Here is a 23918-nt window from a genome sequence, read left to right as displayed (position 1 = left end):
CGCACAATCGGCATGGAATTTTTTTAAGTTAAAATAAATTATTTTAAATTATTTAGCACCTGTTGCACCTGTGTGCAGCCTACATGTGCAGGGAGAAGCTCCCTCCTGCAGCATGTCATGATCTCTGCTTTGCAGTGGAGAAGTGGGCGTGGCCGAGAGTGCTGGTAGGTGGCAGAGAGATCAGAGATCATGACATGCTGTGCTCTTTTAGAGCATTTAGAAACACACACACACACACACATATATTTATAAATATATATATATAAATTAGGGCTGTTAATGCATGTGATTAATCTAAAATGATTAATTCGTTAATATTACATAATGCAGATTAATCCATTACAATGTTCCCTCTAAGCTGCGCGCATTCAACCAATGAAATCACAGGCAAACTTTCATTCCAGTCAATCAGCGTCTTCTGGGGTTTTGGCACTGCGTGCGAAGGAGCTAAGTAGCTACAAACAACCTTGGCTTCGAGCTCTTTTCCGAGCTTTATACTGCATATTTCATCGCATACCAAGGAATAATATTTGGCATTGTGGATTTATCACAGAAGTTTACAGTCGTACGACGTCAAACAAAGGCTAATCTCACGACTTGTAGCTGTTTTTATCGTGCTAAGTGTTAGCAAATAGTAGTGCTCGGTATATGTGAATGGTCAAAGGAAAAGTTTACAAGACAGTGGTGAGACCAGCTGTGTTGTATGGTCTGGAGACAGTGGTATTGACAAAAAAGACTGGAAGGAGCAGAAATGAAGATGTTGAGGTTCTCCTTAGGAGTGACAAGGTCAAGGATGGATAAGATTAAGAATGAGATCATCAGAGGTACAGCACAGGTTGAACAGCTGGGAGATAATGTTAGAAAGGCCAGACTGAGATGGTTTGGACATGTCCAGTGGAGGGACAGTGGGTATATTGGTAGAAGGATGTTAGAAATGCAGCTGCCAGGAAAAAGACAAAGAGGAGATATATGGATGCAGTTGGGGAGGACACAGAGGTAGTTGGAGTGAGGACAGAGGATGCAGAGGGATGCTCAGATGCTCAGGGAGGTTGTGTGTTTGCCCAGACACGTGAAAAATTGGAGGGAACATTGCTGTTTACATGTTTTGATCACATAGATTACACTTAATGAGACATTTGAGTTAACATTTATAAATTAATCTTTGAAACAAAATTATTTCTGTAAACCTTGCCAAGTATGAAAACCTGGAAAACTGTTTGGTTTGAGACAATAAAACGTTTTCTTCAACATTTTATGAAAACCTGAATATTTACATTTCAAGCTTACAAAGTTAAGCATAGTGATTAATTATGATTAATCACAGCCCCAGAGTGTGATTAATCTGATTAAAATTTTTAATCGATTGACTGCCCTAATATAAATACTGAAATAAACTACTACTTGTACTACTATTTCTACTTCACGGTTTTTCACTTATCGCATGGGGACTGAGAACGGAAACCCCCATGATAAACAAGGGACTACTGTACTTATTTTTGATGGTATATTCAGTATATCAGTGATAGTCATTCACAATAATTACTCTATGTATTGATTTTTTTTATATGTAGTTGTGCTTGTGGTGATATGCGTTTAAAGCTGTGCAGAAGAATTTGCACCACAGGTGTTGCTGCCTACTGTTTATTTTTTCACTTTGCCTGACTGTGAATTAGAAATGGGGATTGAGGAATACTGAGGAAAACGATGGAGAGTAAACACAGCTGGCTCTCTTTGTGACTGCGTGCGTCTGTTTGATATTCTTCCTGTTGCATTTTACTAAAGTTGTTGGTATTGATGGTCAGTTATTTCTTTCTAAATATTATTTGCTTTTTGAGGATTAGCATGGTTTCAAACACCTTGCGTTATCTGAGCGTTCCAATTGAATTTACCATTAGTGTGTGTGAAGGCATCACCTAGCTCCCCTGATTCTATTTGTAGATTTATCTCCATAGCAATGATATGTTTATCCTCTGCTCCTCACATTTTCCTCCCTCTCATTAACACCCTGATACTCCACTCCTTCGAGCTTCAGTATTTCCTGCTGTAGCAGAAGGAGACATGCAGAATGAGCTAGTTGGCTCACTGCTGCTGTGGGGCTAAAAGAAGGAGAGAAAGAAGTTGAGAGCGAGCGTGGCAGAGGTCCAGGTCCGTGGGTTGAAGTGACTCATGGCTTACGGTAAAAGCTGCTGCTTCTCACCGCCCCTCTCTGGCAGACCAGTTCGACTCTGCTTTTGCTCTCTGTCTTTGAACTAAATAACTGGACAGGAGTCCAGCATGCTCAATAATCAAGCAAACTTAAATTTATCAAAATGTTTTTGATGAGCATGACATACATTTTTAAGTCACTTAAAAGTCTCTAAAATAGGTAGCATTTTTAAATAGCACGCTACATGTAAACTCACCTCCATAATGCTAGTATCACACCTGAGAGAATGATTGTCCGTCTTATTCATACCATTTTGATAAAAAACACAGAGGCAGCATTCATACCCTCCCTTTTCCTCGTCTCTCCAACTGCTGACTCCACCTCGCCTCACTCTGTATTTCATTACCCGGTTACACGTGAATTCTCCTGAAAAGCCGACCTGATAAATGTCTCCTGTGTGTGTGTGTGTGTGTGTGTGTGTGTGTGTGTGTGTTACGATGTGTGCATGTGTTTGTACACAAACGTTTCCTTCCTCTCCAGTCTGGTGTGTCATTGCTCACCTTGGCACAGATGGAGTTATTCTGCTGTAAAGGCATTTAAACACTAGATTGGATGGTGTGTTCCAATATCCAGGTTGATGCTGAGAGTTTAGAGTAAATATTGATAAAAAGTATTGATTTTAGGGTGAAGCTGAAACTGTCCTTACTAAGGTTATTTAATCCTTTAACATAAGAATATCTTATGTTGGCATGCATTGGCTTCTCAGGTTCTCTGACTCAATATTTATGACTTTTCTTCAACCTTTTTAGATTAAATGATGTAGAATTATTTAAAGACTTGATTGCCGCTGTAATGCTGGTGATGTTTTTAAAACCGATACCTTTAACTATACATTAAAAATGATTATTGGCATTTTACATACCAGTTGGGAGTCACAGACGCAACAAAAAGGCACCTCGGTGTAAACAAACCTCGTCAAGACAAAGAACTGCGCTGCTAATGCGCTAACAGTTCGTCTGTTGAAGAAGAGCGTGCATACATGCACGATAGACTTGATGCGCTCTTTAAGTCTGCTGATGATGCTGTAAAAGAGCCTTGGGAATCCCCTCAAAGACGGCTGGGATGTCTTGTGATGTGATTAAACATCAGCTCTGTTAACCACAAATGTTTGACACTCTAGTTTTTTTTTCTTTCTTATCTCGTCCGACTTGCTCAGTGCCTTTGCTCCTCTGGATTTCTTTGCAACGCTCGGTCTGTCTCTGACGCACATGCTCCCCCTCCTCCACCTCCACTATACCAAAAACACAGCTCGCACATATACTCGTTGGCCCCAGGGTGGGCGGGATTAGTCAGGCCGCGCATTCTATATTCATGTCAATCTCCCCATTATTATAGTCTTATTCTGATGTTTCCTTTTTGCGTGAGTAACAATCCATATCCCCAGGCACTTTCATGCAGTGAAGGTATGAAAGAGGATGCTATTTTAGGACTGGCATGCTGAAGACGGGCCTTGACCTGGTTTATTCTTCAGAGAAGAGGATTCTGAAAGGGAAACATGACATCCAGATGTCTCACTTATTTAGGCTTCGGCCTTTTAGTTAAGTTAGAAAAAAATACCAATCCAGCAAACGATTTCTGTTATGTGCTTTGGTAAAATCCCTGCTTTTGGTGACTCTGTGATAAACAAATCAGCAGAATTCACACTCCTTCAGCACTTTAATGGTACTGTACTGCAGAACATTATTAATAAACTTTCATGTGTTATGTGTGCACAGGCGTCAGCAAACTTTTTTAGTCTTGTATTTTTTGTGAGAAACTGGTGTGGCGCTGCATGTCCCTATCTCACTCACATACTTTTTTTATTTATGTTGTGCAGATTATTGCATGTTGACTAAAGAGTTTCATTTTTCACCTCATCTAAGTGTATGTGTTTAAAAATGTTTTGTAACTTTTATTGCCAGTTTACAAGCAACGGAAGAGAGACGTATCACAGTTTGGCTTCGTTTTAATGGCTGCCAACCTTAATCGCAATTTGCATTTTCAGTTTATCCGTGGCGTTATTGGCGTAGTTATTGTGCTAGGTGGATTGTTTTTGATGTTCATTTAGAATCAGTCAAGTCAATGTTAAAAGACCAGGTTTTAAATATTGTTTACACCTACTGTCATTTGTTTTGTGTTATCAGTGCATCTGATCAAAAACAGAATGTGAACTTCACTATCTTTTAACAAAGAGGTAGCACATTCCTGGGAGGTGTTTCCGTTGAAGAGCACGATCATGCGGCTGGCAGCATGCATTGTCAGCGCTATAACATCCAGTCTCTCTGTCCCTCTGGGACTTCATTAAGCCTAGGATCAGTACAGCTGAGGCCCACACAGTCCTTCTAGATTATTTCCTCCCATTTCCCAACATCCATTTCTGTCTGTCATTTTTTTTTTTTTGTCCCTGCGTCTTTGTTCCTTTTGAGATTCTATTCCTTTCCCTTTATATATAGATCATCGGGCTGCTTGGTTATGGAATTATACTACCGGTAATCATAATTATTTTGATCAATATTGTAATACGGTTGTAGAAAATAAATATTCATTAAGTTTGGAAACGCATTGGATTTATTGTAAAAGAACAGTACTGGTATATTCAGCATGAATTTTCCTTCATACCTTCTCATTAAACTTTTGCTTTAAATAACAGACAAAAGGTGAATTTTTTATTTTTGTAAAATAAGTTCCTCTCATGTTTCACAAGTGTAAAGCTGCTGCTGATCTCATGCTGCTGATTATTTCATGCTGCTGTATTCGCTCGTACTCGTCTACTCGCACAGACTCATGTTCGTGCTGCTGCTGTTCGGCGTATTGTTTTTGTACTACTAGTGCTTAGTGTATTTTTAGTTACAGTTTTTCTTATTTCATATCTTAGTTGTTATTACTGTTTTTCTTTTACATTTTATACTTTTGTTGGATGTAACTGGGACCCTGTGTACACAGTTTCATTCCACCTCATGCACCACATTTGATGTGAATGATAAAACCTTGAATTTGCACTTAAAGAAACATCCTTTATGTTAAATAAAATGCTTCACATATGATATTAAAATTCCCTGTAGAGCTCGTAGTTATTACAATGAATATAGTGTAAAGCTGTTGTTCTATAACTCTGTCCAATCACTGACGATAATGACTTTTGAAGCTTTAGTCTCATGTTTGTTGTTTGGTTGAGAGTGGCTTATCTCCTGTAGAGCTCAGTTAGACTCATATACTTTATTGAAGTGCTAATAGACCGAACTGAGGCTATAATTGTTGTAGAAACATTTCAGCTAAAAGGAAGCATCTAGTTTTTTATATATTTGATTCTACTCATACAGCTACAGAGACTTAAATAAACATGTCTCACTTCTTTTGACATTTTTTCAGGAGAATATGTTTAAACAATTAATATTGACAGCTCTCTTCTTCATGATCTGATCGTACTTCAGGTCGTCACATATTTTGTTGTGCAGCATCAGTCTCTATGTACTGACAAAACTTACGAGAAAGTTGTTCTCCCTAATCACAAACGTCATTTAGATACGGATTGTTCTGTTATAAACTTGGTGCTTGGTGTTAAATGTCACAAAAGTTTGTCTGTTGTAAACTTTAAAAAAAAATCTTCTCTTTTTTTTCCAAGGCAAAATAACATCTCTGACATCTTGTATGGCATTCATAATTTAAAAAAAAAGGACCAAGTATTTACTTCTTGTTCACGTGCACGTGTTGTGAATAATAAAACAAATGTTTAGAGGCTAATAAAAGGCACTGAAGGAGAATATATCAGCTGGACAGTATTTGTTCTAACATTCATTTTCAAACGTAATCGCACATAAATTGTGTCGACACCGAATTTGCACTGTGCGTGTTAGACTGAGCGGCCGTGACCTGATTGTGCATTAGATCCTTGCAGCAGAGAGGCACGAGAGGCTAAACCTCACCCATAATAAGACTCTGTTCTCCCCCAAACATTGACTTATTGTTTTGTTGTGAGCGCGCTGGGATAATTAGTAAACAATAGCGGCCTTGATCCAGAGCGCCTGCTGTTTTTTTTGTTATTTTTTAACTAAGCTTCATGTCTTTGTGCCTACCACCTCAAGGATGTTTTCTTATGTTAAATTTTGTCAAACCTCTGTTTCTGCTATGTTAGTCATCATAATACTGAAATGCGAACACATCAGTACAAGCTTCTCAACAACGTGCACGCTTTATGTCTAGACTGCATCTCAGTAAAGTAATTTGTACCTTTCCAAAGCTTGGTCTGTGATCTCCGTGTTTCTCACTTGTAAGCACAAGCAGGCAGCTGTCATTGTGTTTGAGCCGATCATACATGCATGCATCTGTTTTCATAAATCTATTCAAATAGGAGAATTTTGCAGACTCAAGTCTTCCCATTGTGGCTGCAGTGCTAATTGCAGATAGTGCTAAACATTTGGTGACATTTTTCAAAGAATAAATTTATGAAAAGAGGTTTGTGGAGTTGAGTCAACCTTTTTGTTTTGTTTTACTTCATGCCTTGCGTAATGACAGTCTCCCCACTCCCCCATTTCTTTTAAGCATCAGCATTCCCTCCCCCATCTAAGCCTCGTTTCACTGCTTTTCCAGAAAGGGAGAATATCCTCTGTTAGGACAGGAATAGATCGTGATATAAATAAAACCAGAGGGAGGCAATAGATAGGAGAGGACAGACCCAGCCAAAGCTATGTTGGTGGGAGGGACAAAGCAAGACGGGCGAGGAAGGAAGGGAGGTGTGGAGGAGGTGGGATGGGGGTTGTTTCATGCCGCGCAAGAGCTGTGCAACTTCTTGGCAGCATTTCAGAAATGAGCCTCAGAAGCTTGGCGAGCCGAGCAGACATATTGAGACAAGGATGGTGGCTGCGTAGCACAAAACCTAGCTTTCTGCAGAATGGTTGGGAGGCACCTCTCCACAGGTATTTCATTACTATGTTGCACATCTCCCCTCCTGTCTTCTGCTTCTGTGCTTTTCTCTTTTTTACTCTCTTTTCTGCGTGGCTTTTGCAGCTTAAATTTACATTTGGTGTAAATGAATACTTCTCGGCATTTACGCTGCAGTGACGGTGTTCTGCCAGTTTGCAGTATTGGGTTCCTACACTCTGCGTTTATCACCATGCGCGAGACTTGTGCTTTTGAAGCAATTGTGGAGATACAGACAGCAGACGAGAGGTTTTTTTGGCTCTTATTCAGCACTGAGAAAATGGCGGTCCTGCACTTTTCAGCAGAGACGTTACAGACGACAGTGCTGTGTGTCAGAAACACAGTGCCCTCTTTTTTTCTCCCTCCCTGCTCTCTCACTGTACTCTCTCCCTTCTATGGAGAGACAAGTGTTGTGGTAAAATTGAAAACATGGGGTGGCATACAAATGCTGTCACTTCCTAATGTAGTTATGACATAGACAGTATGTTTGTATGCAAACAGTGTATGCACGTGAGGGAGCATGTAAACATCGACTGCAGCATGAGAGAGAGCCAACATAAGACAGTGAGGTGGTGCTCGTTTCATCAGTGTTGTGTTCTGTTATTGGACCTTTTTTCTCTTAAGTTGTAAAATAAACAGTCTGAAGCTTTACTTTGTTAGAGCAGTTGAATGGAAGGGTATTGGAAAAACTGGCTTCCCAGGACTGTTGCAGAGTTGTAATGTATTTGTGCTTAATGTTGAGAAAAGGTCATAGCTGTATCGGCTACAACGTCATGGCTGCATGGCTCTTGTCACTGATTACGTTTGATTTGGTACTCAAACATGAGCGTTTCTGCAGGCTGACATGCTGACCCAGGAAGACACAATGTTTAGCTTTCAGAGCTACCCTTTGGAATATGTGATAAAGTTATAAATCAGTTAAATTGCCATTTTTAAAAATATGTAACACAGACTCCACTACATTCATTTTAAACTGGTATCTGTAGAATGTAACCAAATGTCTTGTAATCATTGAAAGATCATTTATTTAATGTAAATATATAACAGAATCAGTGTTTCCACAACACCATTCTTTTTTACTATACAGTATATACAATTATGATTATTACAAAACAGCTAAAGGAATATTTTGTTTCCCACTGTAAGTAAGTAAATGTTTTTTATTATTTAAAATTACAGCAGGTTTTTTTTTTTTTTTTTTTTTTTTCAATTTCACATTTTTTGTTTTTTCATTGTATTAGCAACTCTCTGTGATTGAATTTTGAATGTCAGCAGTGCTGTGCAAAAGTCTCGAATCATTCCTGCTTCGTTTTCAAGGAGCCAGTCTTTGATGTAATCTTTTAAAGTGGTCTTGATTCTTTCTCAAGGTGTTTCAAAGTTTTAATTTAAACTTTGACTGCTTATTTATTTTATTTTTTTGCCATTTTCTGTCCAACAAATTTTAGTCTAGTAACTGACCATTTTCAAAAATATATAATTGTGTTTGTTAGTGCTCTTATTTCTATAAGCTCCTTAATTAAAAAAAAAAGAAGAAGTTTTGTCTCACTACCACAGATAAATGCAAATAATCCATTTTGAATTGGCTCTTTTGGTGCTTTATTAGCAGTCTGTCACAAAAGCTCTACCGATAATTTCCTTCAATTCTTTTAGTTAAGTCTAAGAAAAAATACCAAAGACAAAACAGTTACAGACAAAACAGATACATTAAATAGTACTTTAGAACAAATTAAGTGATTCCCAATTTTCTAAACACTGGCATACAGTAGATAATCAACTGAAGGGTGGTGCATCTTTCAGGTCTTGTCATGTTTTTACTTGATTTCCCCCTCACATTTCTTAGACAAAAGTTTCAGATTGTGTTCATATGCTATAGATATTATTTTAGGTATTATTTTAGGTATGACACTTCTGCTTTTGACCTCTATTTGTTTATGTTCCTCGACACAAACCAATCATGTTGTTATAGTCAGGTACAGATACTGGACAGAAAATTATTTAAATTTCAGCCAAAAATCTAAAGAAAACTGAAAAACCTTCAGAAAGCCTAGAGAACTATTGATCAAGGCTACTTCAAAAGCTTTGAACACACTTGTAGATGTTTTGCTTTTGTTTTTGGTTAGTAAAAGGTTTAATGTTGTCTATAAGTTGGAACTTTTGTGCATGTTTGTTTCGTAAGTCTTTTAAACTTGTGTGGGTGTGATAATGGTGGTGGTTTTTGTCTTATTGACATCACACTTTTGTTTTTTTCTCATTTGCTTTTGTTTCTGTCTTCTGTTGTCTTACCTAGAACTGCCCCCACAGAGTGGCCAAGAAGCCCAGTATGATAATCCCCCTTGGGGACATCTGCCAGTCAATAGAAGTGCCACAAGTGCTGCATCTTCCACCAATCTCAGTGGCTGGGACAAACTGATCATTGACCAGAAGGACACAGAGGCTTGGCCCTCTATTACCCTCAGCCAAAGCCAGGCCCCTCCAAGAGGATGCCCTTTGGACACTGACCCTGGTCACCTGACCAGCAGCAACGGTGGTACAAGCAGTAGTTGTACAGTGAGCATGGCCACAGGGGCCAACAGTCAGACGGGCCATTTTCCTGCCAACCACCTTAGCAGCAAAGCCAACAGTGGGACTAGCCCTGCCAATCATACTGGAACCAGCATGCTTTCTAGCCAGGTTACAACCAATCGTGGTTGGGGCTCTGGACCCGGACCCGCTCATTGTCCCTCTCAGTCCTCAGTGGGAAATGAAGGGAAGGGTGACAGCCCAGTGGGAGGAGGAGGCAGCAGAGGCTGGGGTTCCTCTTCATCATCTTCCACAAACAACTTTAACTTGAACCTAAACCCCAATGCCAACCCATCTGCATGGCCTATGTTGGGACATGATGGAGGAGGCAGCTCAGGGGGAGCCAACACCATTTCATCTCCTCAAACTACATCCAACCTCTGTAATCCTCCTGGCCTCTCACCAACTCAGACCAGCACCTGTTCTGGAGCCAACACTAACAGCAAGTCCTCTGGTATTGGCAGCGCATGGGGTAACATAATGGCTTCTGATGTATCAGAGTCACACCCCACCTCGTCCACGAATGTGTCTTTCAGTTCCGAACCTCAGAACCTTAAAACTGATGGACCAAATCAAAGTCAAAAGCAGGAACTTCCCAGCCCAATCCGTAACTTGCCTGGCTGGGGAAGTGCTTCTGCAGGCTTGAGTCCTATAGGACAGCCACCACCAGGAGGTTCGCAAGTCAACGGAGAAGATAACACTTTATGGGGTAACAGTGGTAACTCAAAGCCAAGTTCATCAAAAGAGGGACCTGGCTGGGATACAGCCTGGGGACATGGGGGAGGTGGGCCAGGGAACTCTGGAGGTTGGGGTGAACAATCTGGTGGAGACTGGAGGAAGCAGCATAGTGAAGAGACCCAGGGAAGCTGGGATACACCCAGCTCTCCTCCCCAAGATTCACAAGCTAATCATTGGAGCAGAGCTGTGAGTACAACCGGTGCCAGTGAAGGGAGCAATGACAGCATAGATGGATATTCCAGACAGAGAGACCACCCATCCAGAGATAAACCAGCTCCTACTGTCCCTGCCCAGGAGTTAGACCCTAGGGTTCTGTGTAACACTGGTTGGGGACAGACCCCTGTACGCCAGCACACTACCTGGGATATGGATGAAACTAAACGAAAGAATGATGCTGGAACTGAATCCTGGGGATCTGGTCCATCCACTTCAAGTGAAGTGCAGGGACCCTCAAACAATAAAACAGGCCCCTCTCAGAGGACTGACAATGGGAACAAAAATGATGTGCCTGGTTCTCAGGGAGCCTCTGGTTGGGGTGGAAGCGTAGCTTCTACACAACTGCCCAGCTCTGGTTGGGGAGAGCAACCCAACAATGCTAAGCACCCCGTTGGACATGGAGGCTGGGGAAACTCTCCATCAGGAGGCGCTACCAACAATATACCCAAAAATGGTGGTCACTCCTGGGGAGAAGAAAAATCGGCAGGATGGGAGGATTCTCAAAGCAAGTCAACACCCCAGGGCTGGGGAGAGCAACACAAAACAACCCACACCTGGGGCAACAGTGGTGGAAGCAATACAGGGGATTGGGATGAAACAGAAGAGAGTAAGAAGAGTTCCACAAACCCTGACTGGGAAGGAGAATCTGGAAACTGGAAGGAAAATCAACGAGACTGGGGAAGGTCAGCTTCAGGACAAGGTGTTTCTGGAGCTGGAGGAAGTGGTGGCTGGAGTGAGTCAGCACCCCAGCGTCCCTGTGGTCCCCCTCAAGGTTGGATGGGCAAGCCTCAAGATGGTCCCAGCAGTAATAGTGGAGGAGGGGCCATGGGCTCCTGGGGTGGCTCAAGCACAGTGAAGCAGGGTGCAAGCTGGAGTAGTAGTAAACCGGAGCCCTCAAAAGAGCCTACAGGCTGGGAGGAGCCATCTCCACCTTCAATCCGGCGTAAGATGGAGATAGATGATGGTACATCTGCTTGGGGTGACCCAGGCACCTACAATAAGGCAGTCAATTTATGGGATAGGAACAATTCAGGAAAGTCCCAGGCTAAAGTAACCACAGGAGGAAGTAATCCCTCAGGATTCAACAATAACCATCCCCATGCTCACAATCACCCTTATCACGGGCCACCTGCACCTTTACAGAATCATAGCCAAAACGCTCAAAACCCATGTCCTCCCAGTGGGCCTATGGATCCTTCAGTGCAGCACCAGTCTGGGCAACCGCACGTCAGAGGTCCTTTAATAGCTCAAGGTAATCATCATATTTTATTGTGTCACTTAAGCAAAGTTCCTCAAGTTGACAGACTTGTACTTCCCGTATTAGCTTTAAACTAGTTCAGTTTTTAAATGTTATTTAACTTTGTTTAATCTATTGTTAATTAAGCTAAATTATTATTCTTGGTTTCCCTTTTATATGTTTAGAGTTAAGATGCCAAACATGAAGGCCGGTCAGGTAGTTTGTACAGTGCACTATTAAGCTCCAAGCTGTTGATCCACTTAAGGTGAAATCTTGACCTAGTTTGCTCTCTTTGGATTTGCATCTTATCAACTCTTAGATCAGTTAGGCAGTGCCAACTCTGTCCTCTCAATAGGCTTCTCACATTTCATAACACTGGGTACAAATGTGTGTATGTGTGTTCGAGAGGGAGGGGGGTAGTAATCCTGGCAACCTGACATAAGTAGCCAAAGGAAGAACAAAAATGCTGTTTACAACGCGCCTCATGAAAATACTGATTTGCCACCAACAGTGTAAGACAGATCGGAAGTATGTGATTATATGGGAGCTACCATCTGTCAGTAGTTTAGGGGTGGAGGTGAAGCCAGCTCATAGGCACAAAAAGAGAACAGATGCCCCCTGCAGTTCCTCATTAGACCCTGCATGTTCTCTGTGTTGGGCTCGGATAGAATCTCTACACAGATTTTTTTTAGAGCACAAAGAACAAAGAAGAATATCTATTGTGTCTTATTAATGAGGTGATAAAATTGTTTGTCTTGTTATGGCTTTTTTTTTTGATGATTAAAGCTTTTTATACCAGAAGGTTAACTGTAACTTTGGAGCGGCCTGTAGGACTTGACCTTTCCCTGGTGGAACAGCTTAGCTGAGTCTGGCATTGCATCAGGCATAGCAGCAGCTCCATGCCTCTCATGCCAAAAGAGTGTGCGCCAGATCTTAAATGGGGACCTCCTCCCTCTACCAACAATCCATCTCAGCCAAGACTAGTGTCCTGCCTCCCTGTATGACTGGCACCACACACTCTGATACTTCCCCGTCAGCGTTCAGTTTATATAAATTAACTGGAAACAAATAAAACATTACAAGTGAGCATAGTTTCTCTTCAAATTTAGAAATGTCTTGCATTGCATGGCCCACAATTTGAACAAAACACCGTATCAGAATGTGAAATGTTTTACGAAATTCTCAGGTTTTTTTATATATGTTTTTTATTTTAGGTGAACTGACAGTTAACAAGTCTAATCTGTTGCTTTTACATCTAATCATTTTTTATGTGCATTCTGTTATAAGCTACTTAACCCGTTGTAAGTCTTAGGGGTGTTCTAGATCATTTTTGTTACATTTTTTGTAATTCACATAAAAACAGCTAAATTAATGTTGGTTGTCATTGTTTATGAAAATCAGAAGTTTTCTGATTTTGCTTAATGGCAGCAAGTGTTTCTTGCTTTCAGTTACACAATAAACTTGTTGTGATACTGTTTTTACTTTTTGTTTTTTGCTGAGAAGTTTGTACACTGAAAAGCTGCTGTCTTTGTATGCCGTCCAGGTTGGGGAGATCTACCCAGCTCCCACAGCAAATCGGAAAGCTCTTGGGGTGAACCTGCACCCTCTCCAGTCAGCGTAGATAACGGCACGTCTACCTGGGGCAAAACAAGTGGGAGCTCTGGAGGCTGGGGAGATGGCAACCCAGACAGCTATCGCAGGAGCAACCCAACAATGACCACTGCATCCTGCAAACCTGGTAAACAAGTCCTGGATATCTATTCTTCATGTAATATTGTACCACACATTTGCTTCAAGTTCAGTATTTTTCTCCTGATCAGTCAAGGACAATGTGACACCAGGGAAGCCCTTTGAATTCTACCAATAGATCTACACTGACCCCTATTGGTTATATTTAAAAAAAAAAAAAAAAAAAAAAGCTAATTAAAAGTATGCTTTTGGTATTCTGTTAGCTTACCTGGCTGCATTCTTGTAATTCCTGTTTTTCTTCATTAAAAGCTTGTCTTAGTATAAGAACTATAAACTTGCTGCTTTTCATTTGATGAAACATTTCATTTAGCTAAATCTAAAAACTCTGTAAAAAAAAGGTGTCAGATTTTGTGTAGAAACTGTTTTTCTTCAAGTAAAAAACTAAAGAAATGTTAAAGGTTAAGGTGTTCTACATTTTCTGAAGTACTTTATAAGTTATAAGTTAATTTAATTGCAATTGAAGGTTTAGTGTTTTCTAATGAAAGTAGAAGCATGCATAATGTGTGTCTTTTATTCTTCCACTTAAAGTAACCTCTTCACGGTCTGCAAATATTTTTTGTTGTGTTTTCCAGCCGCCAAACCTATGCAAGATGGATGGGGAGGAGGAGGAGGTGGGGGAGGTGAAGAGCTCAACCTGTCAGGGGGTCAGTGGGATGCTGAGGAGGGAGACATGTGGAACAGCACCACCCCCCAGGAGAGCAACTCCTCCTGTAACTCCTGGGGCAATGCATCCAAAAAAGCCCCTCAGAAGGTCTGAAGCTTTTAATCACAGTCAGCGTGTACCGTTAAATCGTTCTTCCAGTATTTAACTACAGAACAGGAATCCATTTGTTGACACGAGTCTGCCTGACTCTGCTGCAAGTAATAAAATGTCGTCAGTCAGCTGCTAAGAAAGTGATTTGATCAACTCCATTACAATTATTGTAGCTGGTCGTAAATTGGTAAATTGCTGGGTGGTGAACTGAACATCTTTACAGCTCTTTACATTTTGTACTTGTGCTACACTTTATAATACAGTGAACCCTCGTTTTTCGCAGGGGTTACGTTCCAAAAAGAACCCGTGATAGGCGAAATCCGTCAAGTAGTAACCTTTATTTTTTTTTTACAATTATTATACAATGAAATACTCCATAATACATTCAAACCAAAGAACAAAACCTTTTTACAGGCCCAAGCATTTGTTTAACAAATAAAAGTACTGTATAAACATTTTTTTACAAATAACTACTGTACTTTAAAATAATAATTTTAATCATCAATACGAACTGAAGCCTTCAAATTGGAAACGGAGAGACTGTTTAGCCAATCAGAATGGAGAACACAATGCACGATGCAAATCCGTGAAGCAGCGAGACCGTGAAAGGTGAACCGCGTTATAGCGAGGGTTCACTGTATGTGCATGTTAAGATGCACGCCATTCTGTGTGGTTCTGATGATGACTACCAACCTCAGGCTATCAGAAAATACAAGATTCCTCTTTTACTTTGGCTCTTAGCCCACAAAGGAAACCTTTGAGAATAGGGCTCAGTTTAAAAGTCCGGTTTTACAAAATAAAAAAAATTCTACAATTTTTTTTTTCTTTTTAATCAATGGTCTTTTGCTTTTGTTTGGTGATGAATATGCACTTATCATGTTTGCATGCTAACCACCTCTTTCATCTCTATCAGGTGAAAGTCCCTGGGAAGCAGGAAGACGCCTGGATCATGAAACATCTCATCAAACAGCTGACAGACATGGGGTTCCCTGTGAGTTCTGTTTACATCATTTACCCCGATCAGCCCGTCAGTCTTTATATGCACTAAATGCACACACACACACACATACACACACACACACACACACATACATAATTATATATATATGAAGACACATTTATTTTATTATTATTATATGTTAATTTAATATTTACACTTTGTAGAAATCATTTACTTTAAATACAGATTGTCTAAATCTGACATATATTTATTTACATAAATAAAGTTTTAAGTTCAGTCTTTTATTTATTGTTGCATTACGAATAGTTGTTGGTTTGTTTTCAGAGGGATCCAGCAGAGGAGGCGTTGAAAAGCAACAACATGAACTTGGATCAGGCCATGAGTGCCCTGCTGGAGAAGAAGACCGAGCTGGACAAGCGCGGGATGGGGATTGGTGGCCACGACTTCAACAACGGGCTCATCAACAAGCCTATGAGCTGCCCTCGGCCTCCGCTTCTTTCCAAAGACCCCTCAGCAGATCCTCGTCTGCCCTTCATTGAAAAGGTAACTCATTCATTAAAGCAAATAAAATGGCTTTTAGTATGGAGGAGATATTTACCTGGTGTTCTGTCTTGTCTGTTTCTTTGTGCAGCAGATGCAGAGTGGAATGTTTGGCGGCAGTGGAGCAGCACAAGCCCGGGCCATGCAGCAGCCGCAGCCGCCGCCACCAGTGCTGCCTCTCAGCTCCTCTCAGCCTAGTCTACGTGCGCAAGTGCCTCAGTTTCTCTCCCCTCAGGTATTCTCACGCTCACCTGAAAACACTGCTGACTAATTTATCTCTCAATTCTTGAACAAACTAATAGGAATGGAATTTAGACAACAATAAATATTTTACTTTGATCTTATATTTTATTATTATCAAAAGCAGTCTTATCAACCTAAAATTAACAAACATTAAGTGTTTCTTATTATAATATCTACCCACAGGTTCAAGCACAGCTTCTACAGTTTGCAGCAAAAAACATTGGTCTGAATCCTGCACTTTTAACCTCGCCAATAAACCCTCAACATATGACCCTTCTGAATCAACTTTACCAGCTGCAACTGGTGAGTCGTCATCTGAGCCAGTTTTGTTCATATTCTCACAAAATATTTTCAGGAAGCTCAAGACTTCAAATCCAATAATCGTACCTGCAAACTTGTCACTTTTCGGCGGAATTTGCCGATATTTCACACAAAATGTCATTTATTTGAATCATCTGGATCTGAAGAGGTTTTTTTTTTAGGGTGGTTGGTGGGTGGGTGGGAGGTTATCAGGTGTGTGGTAGATGGCATAATTTCCCACTGACTGAACTTTAAGGAACAACAAGGTTTCTGTCTACAGTAGAACATCTTTGGTGGAACGGGAGTCATTTGGCCTTTCACAATCAAGATAGACATTAGGGAAATCTATGGACGAAGGAAACTGCTGTATGTTATAACTAGTCACTTCTAATGTTGGACACTGTTAGTTTTGAGGCAAGTCTTATCTGCCAACATGCTGTGTAAGTTAAACTTGATTTGATCAAAAAATTACCCTTCTTTAGCAACGTCCATCCATCCATTTTCTCCCGCTTATCCGGGGTCAGGTCGCGGGGGTAGCAGCTTAAGTAGGGAGGCCCAGACTTCCCTCTCCCCAGCAACTTGGTCCAGCTCCTCCGGGGGAATCCCAAGACGTTCCTTGGCCAGCTGAGAAACATAGTCCCTCCAGTGTGTCCTGGGGTCTTCCTATGGGTCGCCTCCTGATGGAACGTGCCCAGAACACCTCACCAGGGAGGTGTCCAGGAGGCATCCTAACCAGATGCCCGAGCCACCTCAACTGGCTCCTCTCACCGTGGAGAAGCAGCGGCTCTACTCCGAGTCCCTCCCGGATGATCGAGCTTCTCACCCTATCTCTTAAGGGAGAGCCCAGACACCCTGCGGAGAAAACTCGTTTCGTCCGCTTGATCTCGTTCTTTCGGTCACAACCCAAAGCTCATGACCATAGATGAGGGTAGGAACGTAGATAGACCGGTAAATTGAGAGCGGTACTTTAGCAACGTTATGTGTCCTAATCAGTCACCTTTTCCAGCATAACGTTATCTGTAATGGAAAGCTTGTCAACATGTGATGCTAGCTAGGATGTCAGCTAACATCAGTGAATTGTGCGTTAACGTTGGGCTACAATATCACGGTTCAATGCGAATAATTTTAGGAAGGCTATCTCTAATGTATCCATATTGCTGCCCAGCAATAATGTGTCATGATGAGATGAGAGAAATGAAAGCTAACACGCAACGTTGGTGCCAGTGAAACACGACACCAATGTTTTGTTTAAGTGATTGAAACATCTGCTCTGGCGGATCATTAGGGCATCGTTAGACCCCCACACACACACATACTACAGGCACTAGGTTTGTCACCTTTTTTCATTCCTTCTGAGTTTGCAGGTATGAATAATGGACTCTCTATGTACAGTTGTATATTAGCTTCCACTTTTTACTTTTGTATTTCAAAAGCTTGTAGATGAATCTACTTTACCTGCCGTTTTGCTTGTTATTAGTAATATTGACTTTTACAGATGCAGTGAAATGTTTTGGCAGTTAAATTATTCTTGTTCCTCGCTCACAGACATACCAGCGTTTACAAATTCAACAGCAGATGTTGCAGGCACAGCGCAATGTTTCTGGCCCCATTCGACAACAAGAGCAGCAAGTAAGTTCTCTACTTTCTGCTCTCTTTTTTATGATCAGATAGTTGATAAAAATGTTCAGACTTTGACCGTAATATTATCTGAAATAAATATTAACCTTTAGGTGCAAATGTTCGTTACTTATTTGTAACATTTTTCACTAGTTAGATCCTAAACGCGGGTTCCTTGTGGTGTTGTCCCAGGTTGCACGTACAATCAATAACATGCAGCAGCAGATCCAACAGCACCAGCGTCAGCTGGCCCAGGCCCTGCTGATGAAACAGCAGCAGCAGCAGCAGACCTCCTCCCACTCGGGTCTGCATTCTGGCGGAGCCAAATCCACTCTGGATACATTTCCAGGTCACCCCCAGACTCCAGGTCTCCCCGACCTGCAGACCAAAGAGCCACAGTCAACCCCCAACACCTACAACCCCTACACTCTCTGTGAGTAGCAGGTATTTTCTTCCTGTGAATATACAACAGGAGATGTGATATTTTTAATCATTTGTAAAATCTGTCTGTGTTCTTAGCTGGACTGAATCAAAACATGAATCCAAACTGTATCGATGTGGGAAGTCTTCCTTTGAAGGACCCTCCTCAACCCCAGTCACGGCTGTCCCAGTGGACACACCTCAACTCCATCGAAAGTCTTTCTGGAAACTCCTCTCCTCATGAGCCCAACTTGGGGAAACATGGTAAGGCAAAAACAAAAACCAGAATCCTTGCCTATAAAAGTCAGGATATATTATAATCTATAAAAATGCAGATGTTTAATAGAAACAAGAAATTATTCAAATGAGTTCCTATATCTGAATAAAAACTTGTAAACTTCTCAAAACTATGAACATGGTCAGTATTAACATCTGCTGGCCTAAACTTAAAAATATTTATTTTCTTATCACAGTTACATTACACAGGTAAAATGGAAATTACTCACTAAAGAACATATAATTAGTCATTTTTATATCTTATAATATTAGCATTTAGAATAATAGTTTAGAGAAACGCTGTATATATAACTAAACAGGTTAAACAAATATGCATGTCAACGAATTAAAAAAAATGTAAGCATTTAAGAAATTTATGAAAACAAATTTGTCATCTTAGAAAACCAGATAATATTTCATACACAAGAAATATTAAAGTCATAATCCTTAAATCAACATCGAAGCAGCCACTGACAATGATTAAGGCTCTATGGTACACTTTGGTGAGATGGTAAACTAGTAACTAGTATGACTTCAAAATATGTCTTACAATGCAGTTTTGATCAGTTGATTAACTAAATGCTTAGTTCTATTATTAATAAATAAATAGCTGTGAATAAATGAAACATGTTCCCTAGGTGTGAGTGAGAGAGTGAATGGTTGTTTGTCTCTGTGTGTCCCTGTGATGGACTTGCGACCCGTCCAGGGTGTACCCCGCCCCTCGCACGGTGATTGCCGGACATGGGCCCCGGTGACCCCCGTGACCCAAAATGGAAGACACGGGTAAAGATAATGGATGGATGGATGTAATATTATTTAGTATTGGTCTAGTTTCATGCGTTACCAAACGCTAAATCTTTTTGTTTCCGTTTCCTTTTCTCAGGTGCCAACCTGGGCCCACTGGGGAAGCCCCCTCAGATGGACGACTCATACAACCCCTACACCTTGATGTCCAGCACAGAGTCTCCTACCAGCACACTTGTTCCTCCAGAGAGCTGGGGGCCGGCCAAGAACAGCAGTGACAAGATGGCAAACGGGACCAACATCAACTGGCCGCCAGGTTTGGAGCGCTTTATGTTTTCATCAAATAGTCAGTCTTGATATTTTACTGAAGAAACCACATTGACTGATACTTTGTAGCTCTGCCATATTCAGTTTGTAAAGGTTTACATCAGAGGGAATAAGAGAAAACAAGTTACTTTATGTATGACAAGGGACACAAATATGTTATTTTATTGCTTAACCTTTTACTTATCTATTGTTTGTTTGTTTCAGAGTTTTGTCCTGGTGTCCCCTGGAAGGGCCTTCAGAATATAGACCCCGAGACCGACCCCAACGTGACTCCAGGCAGCGTCCCCAGTGGACCCACCATCAACACCAACATCCAAGATGTCAACCGCTACCTGCTGCGGGACCGGAGTGGAGGTATGACCAAAGACCGCTGTGATTCGTTCTATTTGGTAATCACTTCTTATTCTTATTCTTAATCGGCAGATATTTTTGTTTATGGTCAAAGCATTTCTATTTAAAATTATTTCACTTTTAAACAAAGCAGCAACTAACTCCCTTGGTTGCAAACGGAACAAGTATTTCCAATATTAAACTGAGTTACATGTTTGCAACAACACTTAAGCTCTTTGTGCAGCGGCTGCTGTCGGAGATCCTGCTTCTTTATTCTGTTTTTCATTTTCCTACTTTTAACTTCTGCTGTGTTCATTGTCACTTCCCGGTTGATATTCTTCAAAGTGATCTTATTATCATTTGTAGTATGTTTTTATTTTTCTTTACTCCATTTTCTCTCTGCTACTTTTTCCTTTTTGTTGTTTTTGTCTGTTTGTGTTGCTGCATCGGCTTAGGCTCCTCTCCCACTTCATCTCAGAGCGAGGCTCTGCCTCCGTCCACCGATTGGCCAGTCAGTGCCTACACTAGCTCGTTCAGTCTTTCGTCCCCGGAGACGGACGATGCAGGTACATGGTTTTAAGCATGACCCTCTTCCCGTCACGCTGCAGTGACTGAATCGCTGCAGGTCCTTTTCCCTCAGTGACTTTAGGCCTCAGAGCTCCAACCATTCATAGGAGGCGAACATTTCTCCTGCCTCGTCCACGTCCTCCTGAACATGATCTCCATTCCAACTGTCCGTTTTGTATTTCATGCAGTGCACACTCTCCCCAGCAACCTTAATGCAGCTCCTCTCTACTTGTACGTTCCCTGAAATGTGTGAAACACAAGAGTTTGGATGTTTGTTTTTATTTTAAGTATTTATTGTCCTGAGTTGCGCTTGTTGTCAAGTCTGTTTTAGAGAAGTTGTCTTTCACTGTCTCTCAGTGTTTGGTAAAAAAAAATATCATAAAACAGTTGAAACACTTTTCACTAAAAGAACAGAAAGTAGGTGGTAGAGCTGCCACATCTCAGCGAGAAGGTCGCCGGATCGAATCCCAGCCAGGGGCCTTTCTGGGTGGAGTTTGCATGTTCTCTCCATGCATGCGTGGGTTTTCTCAGTGTACTCCGGTTTCCTCCCACAGACCAAAAACATGCATGTTAGACTGATTGGTAACTCTAAATTGTTCCTAGGTGAGAGAGAGAGAGTGAATGGTTGTCTCTATATGTGTCCCTGTGATGGACTGGAGACCTGTCCAGGGTGTCCCCCGCCTCTCTCTCAGTGACTGCTGGATATGGACACCAGTGACCCCCGCTACCCTGAAAGGAAGAAGCAAGTAAAGATGATGGATTGATGGAAAGTAGATTTTAAACAAGAAGTTGTATTAATAAAATTTGATGGTTTGAGATTTTTAGAAGGTTGATAAAGTCACAGATTTGTTCTTAAGTAATGTTTTTGTAGTCCCCTTTGGACAATTTTTTTAAATGTTTTCGAGAGCTGCTGTCTTTCAGCTTCTGGTTCCGCAGACCGACCCTCCTGTTCGTTGTTTCCTTCCAGGTAAACTGTCGGAGATGAAATCATCCTGGTCTCCAGGCCCCATCTCCCACAGCCAGCCTTCTCTGTCCCACGAGCTTTGGAAGGTCCCCCAGGGCCCACGGAGCAGCACAACTGCCCCCTCCCGCCCCCCACCTGGCCTCACAAACTCTAAGCCCTCCTCCACCTGGGGTGGAAACTCTCTGGGTCTGGCACAAGGCTGGAGCAGCTCCTACACCACAGGTAGTGTTCCAGTCTTCAACAACGTTTGTCGCTTCCTTTCACAATCTAGAAAAGTGAAGTCAGGTCCTCTGGACGGATTCCTTTCACAATATTCAGCGTCTGATGAACCCGACTTTCTCATGAACATCCAAATATAGTATCACAAGTTTTACAGTCTCACTCTTTTCACCTGTTTGTAAAATATGAATCAAACCGGTTTGATGAACAGATGAAACAACTTTGGTGAATTTTTGTTTAGAGGTAGTTTTTTTTTTTTTTTTTTTTTTTAATCCGAGTGATCTCAGCTTGTAGAAACGGGGATAAACTCTTAATTGTGAAGTGAAGCTAACGGCTAATCACGCAGCAGCCTGTTCCAGAGCAAATACTAGCCATCGAATATAGAAATTGCAACAAAAATCCATGTTTTTACGTGTTTTGCTCTGCAGTCTGGGCGTATTCCAAATCATTTTGCCAGCACGGGTCACACATAAGACTCGAAAGGTAAGAGATGCTTTGATGTGGTGTACAATGACAACCCAGCAGTGAAGGCAGAGAGCAGGCACGTGTAAATCTTGAAACAATAACAGCGTCTTGTTGTTGTGTCGATGAAGTCCAGGTTGTTTTTTCTTGTCTGTAATTGACGCCACCCTTTAAGCCTCGGTAACTTTCTGTGGTTTCAGACTAGCTTGAGAAGTATAAACATTTTTCCTAACAGATGTCTGTTTTCCTGTCGCTACTTGTACACAGCAGGTACCACGTGGAGTACGGACAGCTCTAACCGGACCAGCAGCTGGCTGGTTCTAAGGAACCTCACTCCACAGGTCACTGCTTCTTCTTCTTTTTTTTGCTGTTTATCATTTAGGTTACAGATCATGGACTTTCTAACTTATTATGTGGGCACGTTTTTTTCCAGATTGATGGTTCGACTCTGCGTACACTGTGCATGCAGCACGGCCCGCTCATCACATTCCACCTCAACCTGACGCAGGGAAATGCTGTGGTGCGCTACAGCTCCAAGGATGAAGCTGCTAAGGCTCAAAAGTCCCTGCACATGTACATCAGCTACATATTTTTCAAGTTTAAGTATAGTTAATATTTAGGACTATTTCTTCATGACATTTTTATTCTCTGTCCAGGTGTGTGCTTGGGAACACCACCATCCTTGCAGAGTTTGCTGGGGAAGAGGAAGTTAACCGCTTCTTTGCACAGAGCCAGTCGCTTGGTGGAACCACCAGCTGGCAAGCCACTCCAGGCGCCAATCAGACGAGGATGGGGGGAGCCGGGTCCGGAGCCGCTCACCCCATCGGTCACTCACCTCACTGGAACAACAACAACAACGGAGGCGTAAGCGGCGGCGGCAGTGGGCTTGGAGCAGCTGCAACTAAAACGGGAGGAGAGCTGCTTTGGAGTGGAGTTCAGCAGTACTCCAGCTTGTGGGGACCACCGAGCGGAGAGGAGGGGCGCGTCATGGGGAGCCCCACACCAATCAACACGCTGCTGCCTGGTGACCTGCTGAGTGGAGAGTCCATGTAGAAAATCGAACACAAACAGGAGCAAAAACCTTTCAAATCAACGTGGAGATAATCAGTGTGAAGACGAGGAGGAGGAGGACGACGAGGCTACGTTTTTGCTGCTCGGCTTTAGTCAGCCTCCTCCGCTCTTCGTGTTTGAAAACATTTCAGTTGCAGTAACTTTGAGTGAAACTCGGTGAGAGATTCACGATCGCAGTGTTCAGCTTTTTGCTCCTGGAGACACAATAAGTCTTTCATTGATTAAAAAAAAAAAAAAAAAAAAACATTTTACAAAAGAGAACTTTGGAAAAGCCGCAGCGTGAAACTAACTTTAGTCCAACTGACACAGTGAGAAGCTGCCATCTTGAAACTTACGTGATCCCTCACTGCCTTTGCGGGCAATCATAACACACCTCAGAGATCCATAAAAAAGGCATCATTCCCAAAGTAAGAACCTTCAATCAGAGTGGTTGTTGAACTCTGCTGGTCCAGACTCCACGTTTGTTTTTCCTCAGCACTAAAATTAGCCTTAAACAATTTCCTGCCCTGCGATCCTAACTCA

The 23918-nt window shown here is 41.7% G+C and overlaps 1 protein-coding gene across 1 annotated transcript in view; it reads left to right on the top strand.

Moving 5' to 3' along the window:
- The window catches only part of tnrc6c1 (trinucleotide repeat containing adaptor 6C1), a 39428-nt gene extending 15781 nt beyond the window's left edge, over positions 1-23647 (top strand). Inside the window, exons 4-20 of the mRNA XM_037688527.1 lie at positions 9390-11867; positions 13396-13590; positions 14174-14352; positions 15269-15346; positions 15641-15859; positions 15948-16091; positions 16283-16402; positions 17945-18028; positions 18209-18449; positions 18536-18700; positions 19596-19772; positions 19988-20137; positions 20569-20679; positions 21648-21866; positions 22593-22666; positions 22759-22898; positions 22982-23647. Coding sequence (XP_037544455.1) covers positions 9390-11867; positions 13396-13590; positions 14174-14352; positions 15269-15346; positions 15641-15859; positions 15948-16091; positions 16283-16402; positions 17945-18028; positions 18209-18449; positions 18536-18700; positions 19596-19772; positions 19988-20137; positions 20569-20679; positions 21648-21866; positions 22593-22666; positions 22759-22898; positions 22982-23378 — 5171 coding nt within the window. The 3' untranslated portion in view covers positions 23379-23647. The remainder of the gene's footprint in view (positions 1-9389; positions 11868-13395; positions 13591-14173; positions 14353-15268; positions 15347-15640; positions 15860-15947; positions 16092-16282; positions 16403-17944; positions 18029-18208; positions 18450-18535; positions 18701-19595; positions 19773-19987; positions 20138-20568; positions 20680-21647; positions 21867-22592; positions 22667-22758; positions 22899-22981) is intronic.
- Positions 23648-23918: the final 271 nt, after the last annotated feature.

The sequence above is a fragment of the Nematolebias whitei genome, chromosome 15, assembly GCF_014905685.2.
Source record: "Nematolebias whitei isolate Nwh7 chromosome 15, NemWhi1, whole genome shotgun sequence".
Classification (NCBI taxonomy): domain Eukaryota; kingdom Metazoa; phylum Chordata; class Actinopteri; order Cyprinodontiformes; family Rivulidae; genus Nematolebias; species Nematolebias whitei.
Note: the sequence above shows the minus strand (reverse complement) of the source record. Positions and strands in the feature narration are given on the sequence as shown.